General features: G+C 41.7%; 1 protein-coding gene across 1 annotated transcript in view; it reads left to right on the top strand.

The window, feature by feature from the left end:
* The window catches only part of ptprn2 (protein tyrosine phosphatase receptor type N2), a 137,148-nt gene that overhangs the window by 108,543 nt on the left and 14,405 nt on the right, over nucleotides 1–14,200 (top strand). The window contains exons 12-15 of the mRNA XM_023297648.3: nucleotides 1,493–1,708; nucleotides 3,829–4,032; nucleotides 8,990–9,137; nucleotides 10,714–10,787. Coding sequence (XP_023153416.2) covers nucleotides 1,493–1,708; nucleotides 3,829–4,032; nucleotides 8,990–9,137; nucleotides 10,714–10,787 — 642 coding nt within the window. The remainder of the gene's footprint in view (nucleotides 1–1,492; nucleotides 1,709–3,828; nucleotides 4,033–8,989; nucleotides 9,138–10,713; nucleotides 10,788–14,200) is intronic.

Raw genomic sequence — 14,200 nt, 5'->3', positions numbered from 1 at the left:
AGTTGTTGTCTAACCTCTTATGCTTGATTGGAACTACATGCTCAAGCCACCGCAATTGCAATCAACAGCAAGTGTCGTCAGGCCCAACACGGTAATCGAAAAGACCTGGGCATCGGCACAAGCGCTCAAGCCTTGGCTATTACGAGCTACAAGGTCAAACCACATTGTTACTGGTCTGAGGTGCAGTGTCTTGTTTTGAAAACGGTGTAACAAGATGTAGCCATCCTTCAGCCGGCCCATTAGACCCCTCAGGCTAAATGTCAGAGCTCTGCCATTTTTTTTCTTTCCTTGGTGTAGATTTGATTCACTCCACCCATCAATCTTTCAATATTGCATGCAGACAATTAGGAGCCCGCTGATGTATTTGTGCACCGTTATTGATATTGCCCTTTTGCAGATGTATAGCTATTGACATGTGTGTAGCCGGCAAAATTAAATCAAAATCTGTGGAGAACTGGCTTTTACAGAAACCCCATGCTACGTCAATCGTGGAGGACAGCGAGGGTGATTTATGTGAGGGAAACTGTGCTGGGAAAATGATGTTCATCTCCTTTTTAGGATCTAAAAGCAAAAACAACTCATCAGGATTCCTATATTTTATGCAATCAGCACAGAAAATCTTATTAGCAGCTACATTTTAGGTATCTTTAATTATCCCTCCCCATTATTGCTCCTAATTATCACTGTTATGCTCTCAAAATATTATGTATCAGGGAGGCCCACAGGGAATTTATCATTACAGTAAATGGCCACAAGTGCACCAATTATCAACACACAGGCCAATTCTTTAACCTACACTGATAAAAATCTCTCAGATGATATTACAGCGCTTTTAACAAACAAAACAGCTCGGCTATAGTGATACAACTATACCTTCCTGTTTTAATTAGCATGCAGTGCGGGTGTGAATATTTGAAAAGGCTGTTTTGTTCAAGTGGTGCTGGATGTATGAAGGTCCAGTCTGGGCCGCCTGCGACTCCCCAGTCCTGGTAGCCATTAGCTGTGCAGCTTGGGCCAGGGCCTAATCCAGCCAAACTCAGGACCAGAGGAGCTAATTAAGCACAAGCTTTTAGTATCCCAACCTCCTGTAGCTGCACAGTGCCAGCCCACCCCATGCCAGCACTAAATGGGGTTGTAAATATCTATAGTGGGGCACAGTGTGGAGACAGCACTGGACAGGGGCTGGTAATAGGGGTTGACTGAGCCTGAATGCATATTATAAGGCCGGCGTTAGAGCTGTCTAATGAGTGGTGCCGGTCACAGAGTGGCAGGAAAGAAGTGCAGCTAGGTGAGGATGCAGCACTCCACTTTTTTTCTTTTTTTTTTTTTTACTGTAAAATCAACACAAGCCTTCAGGTGAAAATTGATGCAGTGCACACTTGATATGTCGGCGGCTGTAGATCAAAAGCATCAATCTGAGGGGAAGACAGAGTGGCATCCTTTAACTGCTCTGACAGTGTGTTCTCTCTCTCCGTTTGTGTGTGTCCTCCAGAGGGGCAGCCTGACCCAGATCCCCGTGGTGAAGGAGACCAGGGTGGAGTCGGGCCAGTTCCTGCTGCTCTCCGTCCTCTGCATGCTCTTCATCCTGGTGGCGCTGGCGGTGTCCGCTACCTTCTTCTGCGTGCGCCAGCGCTCGCACCTCCGCATGAAGGAGAAGCTAGCCAGCCTGGGGACTGACACCAGCACCGATGCCACTGCAACCTATCAGGTTAGACCAGCCCTCACATCGGGAGCCAATCAGAGGCCGGGACACTTAGCCCGAGCTCTGCCATTGGAGGGAAACACGCTCTGCTCGGATACGGTCCATATCCAATTGGTTTGCGAGAGTGTGTTTGCTCATGTGTGTATACAGAGTAATTCTACTCCACCTGCTTCTAGCTGCAGTGATAATTTGCTCTATTTATTACATAAATTGATATTTATTTTGGTGCACATTTACATCATTTTTGAGCGTTTAATTTCTTGAATTTTCACGTTATTGCTCCAGTAGATATTTATTCGATGCTACCATTTCATGAGGAGTGTGTGTCTGTGTGTGAGACAGGGATCAGGCCGCCACTGTGACCTATTCCCTCTGTTCCTCCGGGGCAACGGGCAGCCTGGGCTGTATTGATTTTCAGCGTTGGGGCTCAGCTGTGCCCAGCGTGGCACTCAGAACACATTTATCTGCATGTCGCGTTAACATTTTCAATATTTAATCAGGTTTTCACAGGGCTGCGCTCAAATGCTAGAGGTGTTGCACTGATGACCGCGGAGAAGATATCAAATAAAACAGAGGCATAAATGCGAAATTAATCGCGCCTCTGAAATTCAACCGTTTGTGTGATTATGATGAAATAATTCTGTCACGTTGTGCTACAGATTTGATGTTACTGTGGTACTGGCTCATTGTGCCTTTAGGATTGGGATAACTGCTCTGTCGACGTTTATGTGGGTGTGTACTACAAGCTCGACTGAGAGAGATGTTTAGGGAGAGTGGGAGGGCATTATTGTAAGACGGCAGCACAGACTTCGTTTCCTCTTGGCCTGTCTTCGGTCTTATTACTAGTCTGAAAGAAGGGGGTAACAGGGAGACTGTAATCCCACGACCTGTGCTCCTCTCTGGGCTCCATGTGTCTCTCCTCTGGCCCTCTCTGGCACTAACTGCATCTCCCTTTCTTCTCCTGGGACAATTTCTCAGCTCCGGTACAGCGCAGAGATGTTGAGAAGTAGGATGAGTTATGAGGTGGACCTGGATAGTGCCCTGGGGCCAAGGCCCAGGGCACCGCTTCATGGCTCTAATCATTAAAGTCTGACGGCGGAAAAGCTGATCCAAGACCAGGGCTTAGAGGAGCCTGTGCTCCAGAGGGAAATATCACTATGATTCATCATGAGATAGCATGTGCTTTCACAATGCATTTTCTCTGGCCTGCCCTGCCCTCGCTGTTATTAATCGAGTATGGAAATGAATTCTGTGGAGATGAGTGCTTTGCCTCCCAAAATCAAACACGATGGAGTTTACAGATTTAACACAGAAATATCAAACCTTATGAAGAGAAGCAGACAAACTGTAAGACTGCACAAAGCTCGCAGTAAGGTTTTTTTCTTTCATTTTCCTTTCTTTTTCATTTTGCATACCAGACTAGATAATGCCTAGTCTTCAAATTTTTGATGCCCTGTTCCTGCACAGAGGCATGATGGGAGAAAAGCTGAGTCTTTAGGAGGAGTGTAATCTTCGTAGCAGTGGGTCTTTTAGCAAGTCTCAGAAGGTCGGAGATATCAATCAAAATAGAAAATTATACTTTACAATTGTGGCAATGCATTTTTATCTCCTTTTGCTCCTCTGTGGTTTTATACATTTACAGTGGAACTCCTGTTTGATTGATGGTTTGATTCTCCTATTATGGGTCTATCTTTGCAAATTCTCCTTTTTAGATATTGCAGTTTTTGCTGTCTTGACTTTACACTTTTGAGTGTGTGGTGATTTCCCTGTAAAAGATCCATCCTTAAACAATGAAGACAGTCGTGTGGCAGCAAGGTGTGACACACTGAATTTATTCTGTAAGTCGTGTAGGGTTTCTCAACCATGTATTTTTGGCATAATTAGTATAAGCTCCATAATCCATGAGGATAAGCCATTAATCTACACACAAGTGAGGACAGATCAAGTCATCCGAGATACAGGATTTTACAAGGTGCATTTACAGAACTCAGCCCCTAACAGCAAGGATAAGCACATAAAATACCTAAAGCTATTGTCATGTGCATGAAAAGGGGATAAATACATGAAACCTTGCAAGGTGGAGGAAAAATACTGCGTTCTTCATCATCATTTCCGTTAATCCCCAGGAGCTGTGTCGCCAGCGTATGGCGATCCGAACGTCGGAGCGCGTCGAGAGGCCGGAGACCCTGCGACACTCTCGGCTCAACAGCGTGTCATCTCAGTTCAGCGATGGCCCTGCAGCCAGTCCATCCACCCGCAGCAGCACCTCCTCCTGGTGCGAAGAGCCCGTCCCCTCCAACATGGACATCTCCACCGGTCACATGATCCTGGTAAGGAACTCCAGAAAACCAGTTACTGATTTATGTGGTTGGAAAAAAAAGTGCCAAGGGAGGAGTGAGGGTGGAAAGATGGAAGCTGGTTGAGATGTGGTTTGTTTCCAGGCCCCTCAGAGAGCATTTTGTGGTTCTTGGTGTCAGATTGTTTCAACTACACAACCACAAAATCTCATCGTGTCTCGTGACGGTGCACTTAACCTGCCAGGGTGGGTTCAGTCTAGTGTGAGAAACTGAAAATTCTACTTTAGGTCAGCTTTGCGGGCCAACGTCACACGTCTACGTCAAAGATTCCCAAATCGTGGTACATCTGCACTTCCCAACAGATGTGTGGATTGTGGGTTTGATTAATTAATTTGAATAAATAGAAATCAGGGCTGGATTTAAAAAAAAATATATCCAGAAATTCATATGCTGCAGCTGTAGGTATGTGAAAACTAGCAAGAGAAGTAGAAAAAGTGGGTGTAGTAAAAGTAATGGCTAAAGATAAATCATTAATTGCGACGTAAAAATGGTTTGAACTAATGGAAAGACAGGTTAAATGGTTAAATAATAGAAAAGCATGATGGAAAAAAGGCTAAAAACATTTCACAAAGGTCATGAATTAAAGGTTAAAACAAACTAAATTAAAGAGAAATATTTTAATTAGAAAGCCAAAGGTGATGGGTAAATGAATAAAATGTACAACCACTGCTACTCCAAGCTGGTGTTTTTATAGAATTAATAGAGTCACATAAAATTCAGCTTAAAATCAATTCAGTTTAACACATTTGGAGCATGATGTCAATGCTGAGCTCATCTGTGAAGACCTGTGAGGTCAGAAAAGGTTGATAGCACATCAGTAATATCCAGTATACTTTTACACTAGGATTTCGTCAACTCAAATTATAGCGTGTGATTGTAAAACTCCCCATGTCTATGAATATGCGAGGCCCTGTGCTGAAAACCAACAGCTTTAATTTTCTTTGTTTATCTGTTTGGATGCGTCTCTTTTTCATCCCTCTCTCACCTCATTCCCTTCAGAACCCTGTTATCTTTGTTTTTTTCCATCACTCTTCCTGCTGTTTTCTCCCTCCTGCTTTATCTTGGCTCTGTTGTCTTTATTCTTTTTTTTCCTCCTCTAACTTTAATTTTTTTCCCCTGCTTCTAATGTGTCATTTTCTCTCTTTATCATTCTGTCCTGCTTCTCTCCTCTCTGTCATTTTCATCTTTTACCCCCTCCATCTCCTTCACTGCTACAGCAAAATAAGGCAGACATTGTTTTGCGTGATGAGCGTGGCACAAAAAGTGAAATATCATTACCCATCTGATTGTTATTTGGATGTTTTAGAAATTTTGTTCGTTTAGAGTTTAGAGGGGTTTTTTTCTGATTGAAAAAGCTTTCGGTTGCCAGCACTTTCACAAACACAATGGATTGTTTTAATTCTGCACAACTTTCGCTTCATTCATTTGAAACAAGCTTGATAAAAGAGATGGATAGATGCCTTGCAGTGTTTCCATTAATGGAGTGAGCATTCATCACACTGCATGTCTAGCTTTTATATTGGGAGGCTGTAATGAATGAGAGTGAATCTGAGTAATGCCTTGTATTGGTGGTAATAGATGGGTTTTGTTGCACTCGTCAAGGCTTGTTTGTGAAGCCCCTTTTGAAAACGTTGACAATAGAAAAGCATTTAGCCCTGCGAATAACAAAAGAGCCAACGTGAATCATTTCTAGGAGCTGGTATTATTAGTCCTAGTTTCAGCTTCTTGCAGGCAGCGCAGTGCAGAGAGGTAAAAACACTGGGACCTTTACTTCTCTTTCATGCCGTGATTGACATGGAGATGTCCTATATGGGCCTTCTTTAAAATTCCAACATCATCTCACATGAAACCATGTGTGAGATTGCCTTGTTATCACTGATCTCAGACCTATATTTTCCCATCTCTCCTCTCTTCTCCTCTCATCTCCCCTTTCCCGCTCTTTGGAGCTCACACCGTGTGGAGAAGGATGATGAATACCCAGCTATTCCAAAGCACGCATGCTGGGGGTCCTTTTTTTGAGGCCCGATCACCTCTCACACACACACAAACACACACATGCACACACACACACAGCAGCCACTATGCTACTGTGAGAGTTTTGTGCCATCAGGATAAATGAACTACGATGTTGTGCCCCACTGTGCGGCCCACCTTAAGACTTAAAAAGTCTTGCATAACGACTTCCAACTTCAAAACTGAAATTGGATGCCTCTGTGTGCTGAGTCATCTGCTGTGTTTTTTTTTTTTCCACAGCTTTGACACGCCTCTGGTGCCTTAGATTTTCTGTGTTCCTTCTTTTGCCCGTTCCAGCTGCTGCACAGTGCTGTAACCTCCACATTTTATCTACTTGGTCACAAAAAAACATCCAGAATAATTACATGAAAGCCTATTTGTGCTATGTGGCTGTACTGTATTTCTGTGTCCTTTCAGTACCATGGACAGCACTTTACAGCCACCAACCTTGTTTATTCGTTCACAAACACAGTGAAACGTCCATGTTCTGCAGAAACGGGGTCAAAATGTTGATGCAGTTGCAGTTGTTGTAGTGTTCCTTTGGCTTAATCACCTTTGCCTTGAAAAAAAAAATCAATAGTTAAGTAGCTTGAGGCTCTTTATCATTATGTTGAGTAGTTATTGTTAAATTTTTTTGAAATGATGAATTATTTGCTCAACAGGAAAATAGATTCAGGCTAAGGAAAATAGCCTCTGACTCATGCAGCATGTTCTACCCTCAGTGACTTTCCCTTGCAATTTTAAATGTAGTTTGAGAGTGAAAAAAAAAACAATTTGCAGAGTCCCATTTAAGGCGACACAGTGCGTTCTTTTCATTGAGCTATTATTAGTCACAGAGTACGTATTAATACGTCTTTTCACGTCGCGCAGCTGTTTATCATATCATAAAGCTTCCCTGCACAAACTGTTACCAGCATTGTTCGTTTTAATTTGACAGCAGAGCTTGACAGTAATGTGTTACCTGTTGTGTCTGGCTCCCCTGGTTGTCCCTTCATCCTGATTTCACCCAGCACCCTCTGCTGCTGAGGAGACTGCTTAGGAAGGATTAGACATTGTTTCCCTGACACCCAGGCCTCCCATCCCAACCCTCTGATTGGCAGACATAATCCCCCCATTCACTAAACCTTCGTTACCCTGTCTCTGGAATACGCCATGGTCCACTGCCTCCCCCTAGAAACGGGAGGGCTTGATAAGGGCCTGCTGGCTGCATTGCATTAAGCTGCGAAAATATGAATTTGGAATGCAATCGATTCAGGGCATCGTTTGAATAGAATGGGATGCAATTCAGAGTGGATATATCAAGTACATGGAGATGTAATATTGGTAGGGGAGGTGGAATGCTGTCAGGCTGGCAAGCAGAGAGTACTTGTACAGGGTGACAAGAGCATAGTGGTGACAGGCTCTGTCAAGTGGCCATAATGGCATGCTGTCATTTTCCTGGGAAGACAGCAGTGTGTGTTTGTGTAGGCAATGCACAACCCAGCGCATGCAAATATACGTGTGCTGCCTGCTATTAGAATTAACTAGATTTCTTTTTTTTTTCATGCAATAGAATTTTTTTGGCATGCATAAAATTAAAGGTTCAAACAACTGAAAAAAGAGTGGAAATCGACAGTAAAATTTCAGAAATGTCACTTTATGTCATTAATGGGTTCAGATAGCACACATTGTGCCTTCATGTTCTCTCATTATGCAGCTGCATTTATCACAAGAGTTGTTTTTTTGCCTCTTCATGACCTCAGTAGCACCTCTGCTTCCGTATCTAACAATAAACTTTGATTTCCTTTGTCTGTAGGATTTGTAATGTTCTTAATATCAGTTTTCTGTGCATGCAGAAGAATACTGAATTCATAAGCCATCAAAGGGTAATTGCCTATTATGTGTTGGACAAGCTTATTTGTGATTATCATCTCGGTAGGAATTGTATATATTCTGCAAAGACTTGGATTTCTTTTTTTTTTTTTTTTTTTTTTGACAGGCAGGAGTGAATAAGTCGCATGTAACAATGGAGTGTCACCTCTCTGCTCAGCCTACCTATACTGCTTTTAATATGGGATAAAAACCCCGAACATCTGGGTATCACTTTCATTGTATTAGCCAGCTGATCCCTGACATCAGTTTATGAGTCTGTAATCTTCTGTCTCACACAATAGCGGACTAAACCATTTAACCCCGTCGGGAGGGGAGCCATGATACAGGAGAGAAAGCGAAGCACGGCGCTACGCTAAAAAAGACTTGTGCTGCCAGCTACAGCCTCTAAGCTCCCTAAGACTTGCCCTGGTTTGGGAGAATACGCAGGCCTGTACCCCTCCCCCTCCTCTTTTTCCATCTTTGTCTCTCTAGCGAATTCAATTTTGTCTTCTCCAAGCGACGGCTTAAATGCAGACAATCTTATCAGTGGCTGTGCAAGCAGTGAGGGACGTGATTGAAACACCCCTGAAGTATTTCCAATGCAGACAAACCTTTCAGGAGTCTTAATTGTGTGTGTGTGTGTTTTGTTTCTCCCCGGTCAAACACGCTCGCACAAACACACAAAGACGCCGGCATTAGCACACCTTCCCCACCTAGATCTTCAGCAGCCTCCTCCTCACCCAGCTGTTACACTGTACACACAATAATGCTACGTGACAGCTGATCATAGCTTTAAAGGAGGGCTGCAGTTGTTTTGGATTTAGTGTTTCGCTATAATTTGTTTATTTATTGGTTGGAAATTACAATGAAAATAAGAACAAGCTGTCACCAGAAAGCTCTGGCGTGGCGTAGGTGCATTGTTTCAAGTTTAAGGGATCTAAATTCCCTGCAAAAACAAACACGGTTCCTTTTTAGAGCCACATCTTGAGATAAATTCTGTTTTCTTTTGCATGGTTCTGGCTGGTCGTTCGAAATGGTGGTTGAGGTTGTGTCTGTTTTCCTCTAGTCGTACATGGAGGACCACTTGAAGAACAAGAACCGTCTGGAGCGTGAGTGGGAGGCGCTGTGCTCCTACCAGGCAGAGCCCAGCGCCTGCAGTGTGGGCCAAGGCGAGCAGAACTCCAAGAGGAACCGCTCCGACGCCGTGGTCGTATGTAAGTCCATTCAGGCGTCGGTTTAGTCTGTTTTTGTTTTGTTTTTTTTGCTGTGAAAATGTTCAAACCATTTACAAAACTGGAGCATTGCAGGGCGGGTCATGTAGCTCCATTCGCCAGTGTTGATGTATTTGTGAACAGATGCTCCAAAGAGGAACATAAAACCAGTTGGAGTAAACATGCCAACACAACATTGTAGAACATATGCTTCCAAAATGAACAAATAATCAGCGTTGGTGCTGTAGCCAAAGAGCTTTGCTTAAACTCATTTTTTCCTGAAACCCACTAAAGGTTTCTGGCATTACAGTGAGATATTTATCAGCTTGCTTTGAGAATGATGTCGACCAAAGGCAAAGGGCTTGTTATTGGGTAACTGCATCATTTTGTGCTGTTACAAGCTTTGTAAATACCTCTTTGGCATCTGAGACTCAGTTTAACTCTCTGAACCCCAAAACTCACTGGCAGGTTTGAAACCATTTTTTGTTTTTTTTTATTTTTATAAAAACACCAAAATATCACCATTTATCACAGCAAAAAGCATAAAAATAGTAAAAAATTACTCAATTTTCAACTTTCTCACAGTTCTTGAATGAATCATGTGCGAATTAACCAAATCTAAGCATAATATTGTAATATTTCCACAAAATCACTTGATACTACTGGTTTCATATAAAAGTTTATCAAATATTGATCATTTGCTGTTACCAGATTCTCTAAAAAGCAAAAAAAAAACGTGTTTTTCAGTGCAACTGAGAAGCTCTTAGTGACTGACAGTCCCTGACAAAAATTCAGGAACTATCTGACTGAACTGCAGGCTGTGTTTACACCAAGCAGATAGGAGACAAGCATAGATAGAAATTCAATCTAAGTAGTAAAATATTTATGTTATTTAAAAATGTGAAGTGATAAATCTAAGCTACATCTGTTATTTATTGAATATGTGCTGTATGAGAAGGCTTGATGAGCATAGCAACAGTAACCAAGTGTCACATGATTCCATAAACCAATCAGGATTCAGCTGCATTTGAATCAACGTGATCACAGCTGGTGTGTTGCTTGGTTACTGTCAGTCAAGTCTGACCACACCCACACAGCCCAGACAAGCTTCTGAGGGTTAAACTCTTTGTAAATAATACATAAAGGATGTTTACTTCCTCTGATTTCTCCTCATGCAGCCATGAATATAAGAAAATACATTAAGCCTGGTTTTCATCGACTTTAATTTTTAACCAAATGCTTATCAGAAGAAAGCTGAAGTGGGTTCAGGTTCATAGGAACGTATTAATCTTGCAACAGTTTCACTTGTTTAAGAAAAAGCAGATTTTAAGATCACAACTCACGGACTTCTTAAGATAAAAATTAAATATTTCACTTGGAACATTCCTTAGTGAAGGTGAAGCAATTCAGGACTTTAGAACATTGTGTGTGTATGATGAAAGCCCGGTGAAATTGCGATCCCCGAAGCCATTTCAGTTTCATATTCCTCCGTTGCTGCTCAAAATTCTGTTGTTATTGTGCAGGGAGGGAAAAAAAACTGTGGAAATATGTACAGATGAATTATGCATCTCCATTACAGATGATCATTCCAGGATCACCTTGAAAGCGGAGAATAACCACGGCAACTCAGATTACATCAATGCCAGTCCAATAGTGAGTATTGTTTATTCATTATGGCTCCGCATTTGGCTAATATCTGTTGTCTCTGAAGCCTCTCTCTCTCTCTCTCTCTTGCTCTTTTTGTACCTGGAGCACCTGTTGTGGTCGGTTTTTACTCTGAGATAAAAATGGTTTCAAAGGGCTTGTCATTGATCCAGATGCACTGATCTTTTTTTAAAACTTTGTTCTCCATGCTGGGAACCTCAGTGGATTCGGTGTGTCTTGTTGAATCACATTTCTACTTTTACTTTCAAAATGGCTGCTCCCTTGAGATACCCTCCTTTTTTTTTCATTCATCCGCACTAAAAAGAATTATGCATTTTTTTTTTGACTAAACAAATGTATCCCCCACAAATCCAGAAAGACCTCAGTGTTGGAGAGGACTAAGGTTATTTTTTTTTTCAGTATTTTTCTCCCAAAACATTGCCAGTCATGATTACCCCTGAGGCTGCTGAAAAGGGATTCCATCAAAGGGAACAGGAAACTATGCATTTCAAATACAGTGCCAAAATTTCTGAGGAGATAGATGAGCAGGGCACACACAGCTGCACTAAAAGCCTATTACTCTTCAGAAACAAACAATGGAGACTTTTAGATGCTCTATTTATTCCTCCATTTTCTCTAATGGCATATTCAGAGAGGTTTCTAGCTTATTTAAACACTGCTGTAGTGCGACATTTGCCATCTTAAAGAATAATATTAGAATAAAGTTAATCAAGGAAACAAGTTAGCGACAAATCAGATTTTTTTATTTTTTATTTTTTTTTTATTAAAGAAAAGCATTATCCAAGAGTGTTTTGGTGAGGTTGGGGGAAAAAAAGAAAAGAAATAGGAGCGGATGTTGAAGATGGGTGATGTAATGGCGGATGCAGTGGTGTGTGGATGAAAGGACAGTAATTATACCACAAAAGGGACCCCTGGCTGAGCCCAGCAAAACTGTGATAATTATGTCTGTCAATGCGGCTTCTTCCTCCTCATTAGCTTCAGGGGCAGTGGCCTACGAGTAAATAATCTGTCGCTTCTTACTGGGAATCCGGGGTCAGGGAGGCGAAGGGACGGGGCGATCCGAGCTCAGGGTGACGTGCACGCGAGGGAGAAAGCTCGGATAATGCTAAATGCATGACCACAAATGATGTGAGCGCTCCCAGATGCACGGCGTCGTTAGCGTGAGGAATGGCTCGCAGGAATGCACGGTGACACAACTTGTGGTCAAAGCCTGCTCGTCTTTGTCTCGTCTGGCCTTTAAGCGGAGGCTGTGTGTGCGTCTCCCACCTGTTCTCCTCGCCTTTTGTTTCTTTCAAACTATCTGGGATGAGCTCAAGCCGGCATTTAGCTTCCAAGCTTCTCTGTCTTATATAAACAAAGGATCAAGGCACTACAGCAAGGTGTTGAAAGTTGAGTCGCTTCTCCGGGAGCAGATATGTGTGTGAGCTATTTTAGTACAAGCTATTTCACTTCAAACCAAAGAGCACTTCTTTGCATCTTTTTGTTGTAGTCTATCTTCTCCCCACAATGGCAAGGGGAGAACAGCTGAAACGCAGGACTACTCTTTCATGTTTGCGCTTTAGTATTCATGCAGGGATGTCAGCACACGGCTACAGCATGTCTGTGTCCTTGAGATTGGCTAAACGGAGTGGAAGCACTAGCATTCGGCATCACCCTTTCATTTCTGTGGGGGAGATGTTCTCTGTTGGAAAAAAAAAAAAAGCCTAACCCATGTGAGGAATTTCATCCAGGAAGGATAAAGAGAAAAACTAAATGTCTAATTGAAGTGTAACACTAGGTAATGAGCACAGTGTTTCCTTCATTTATGTCTCCTTTTGTGAAATTTCTTTAGAAGAGAGGCAGTCAAATTTTCAAATTTCAGACAAGTCTTGTGTTGGTGGACAGACAGAGCAATTTCTGCCACTCAGGCTTCACTTCTGCCCCCCAATGATCATTTTGTAACAATAGCCAGAATTAATATTGACATCCTGCCTGGCATCTCATAGATTACCCACGCACTTTGGATAATATGGCTATAAATCATAAATGAACTTAAGTACATTACAAAAACTCAAAATATAATAATTCACAGAGCCAAGGATAATGTTCACCAAGTGTCCTGTTAAATCAAACTCTTTCACAACAACACTGTGCTTCTACTAAGGCTGACTTATTACAGCACTGTCTGGAAGTGGATTAAAAAGAAGAAAAAAATAACAATTTGTCACTTATAATCCACCAAAATGAAAATAAATTCCAAATAGACATGAGATAAATATGAAAAAAACTAATTCTATTGAAACTTTTTAGCTAAAATTGTACGTTTTGGTTTCTATCCGCCTTTCAAAGCATTAAAAATTAATCCCTGCTGTTCGGGATATTAAACACGAGGAGAGAAAAATATTATGGTAATATTAAAAGCCATGAAGAAAATGCGCCATAATTATTTTCCTTTTAAGGGTGAGTGTCAGGGTCCATGAGTGAGACAAATGATTCTAAGAAATACACGGAGAAGTGAAATGAAAAACCAGATCTTTAACTTTTAAGGCCATGCACAGTGTCCTTGACAAGTTGTTCTTTAGCATAAAAAAAAATGTTGGTAAAAATGTAAAAGCCATTAAGTACGACCCTGTGACTTTGCGTTGTGGTTCTTCTTGATGTCTCACTCTTTGACTCTCAGTTACAATTAAATGCAGTGCTGCAAAAAAAAAAAACTCCATTGGTGGAAAAGAAGAAATGAATCAATCACACCTTGACTATATGAAAAATAGTACTACATTTTTCTCATGTAAGACTATTTTCCAAAGATCTACCATTTATTATATTATCACAACCCCTGTACTTACAAAATGTGCCACTGTTTGCCATTATAATGCATCAATATGTTTCTTTTCCATCAAAATATGTCAACATTTTTCCACTGATGCATCTCGTACCAGAGGGAGTGTGTAAAAATTCATTCAGAAAATGTGATCATTGATTCTGGGGGGGCCAACCTCAGCCAACGCCTACTCAATCAAACCTCAATCACATCCCTCAAATCAGGTCCCCCAAGTCATTATGTCCCACCTCAACCTCCAGCTCCCTCATGTCAGCCGCCTCCAGGCTTTAAAGCCCCACCTCAGTATCACGTTTCATGCAGAAACACGTCAAAGCTTTAAGAAACTGAGTTCACGGAGCCATTTCATGAGGTCTTTGAGGGAGAATATGTCAGTATAAAGACACTGTAGAAGATACTGAGAGGAATGAAATACAGTAATAGTGAAAAATAGTGACAAAGAACAGGCGTGTTGAGGTATAAAGTGTTAATTTAGCATGTTAAAGGAGTGGAAGTAAGATTTGCAACTAGAAAACAGCCAAAAAATGTAATCAAGATATGAAATCTTTTAAAAATAGACATCAACATCAACATTAGATGTGCC

Source organism: Amphiprion ocellaris, chromosome 22, assembly GCF_022539595.1.
Source record: "Amphiprion ocellaris isolate individual 3 ecotype Okinawa chromosome 22, ASM2253959v1, whole genome shotgun sequence".
Taxonomy (NCBI): Eukaryota; Metazoa; Chordata; class Actinopteri; family Pomacentridae; genus Amphiprion; species Amphiprion ocellaris.
Note: the sequence above shows the minus strand (reverse complement) of the source record. Positions and strands in the feature narration are given on the sequence as shown.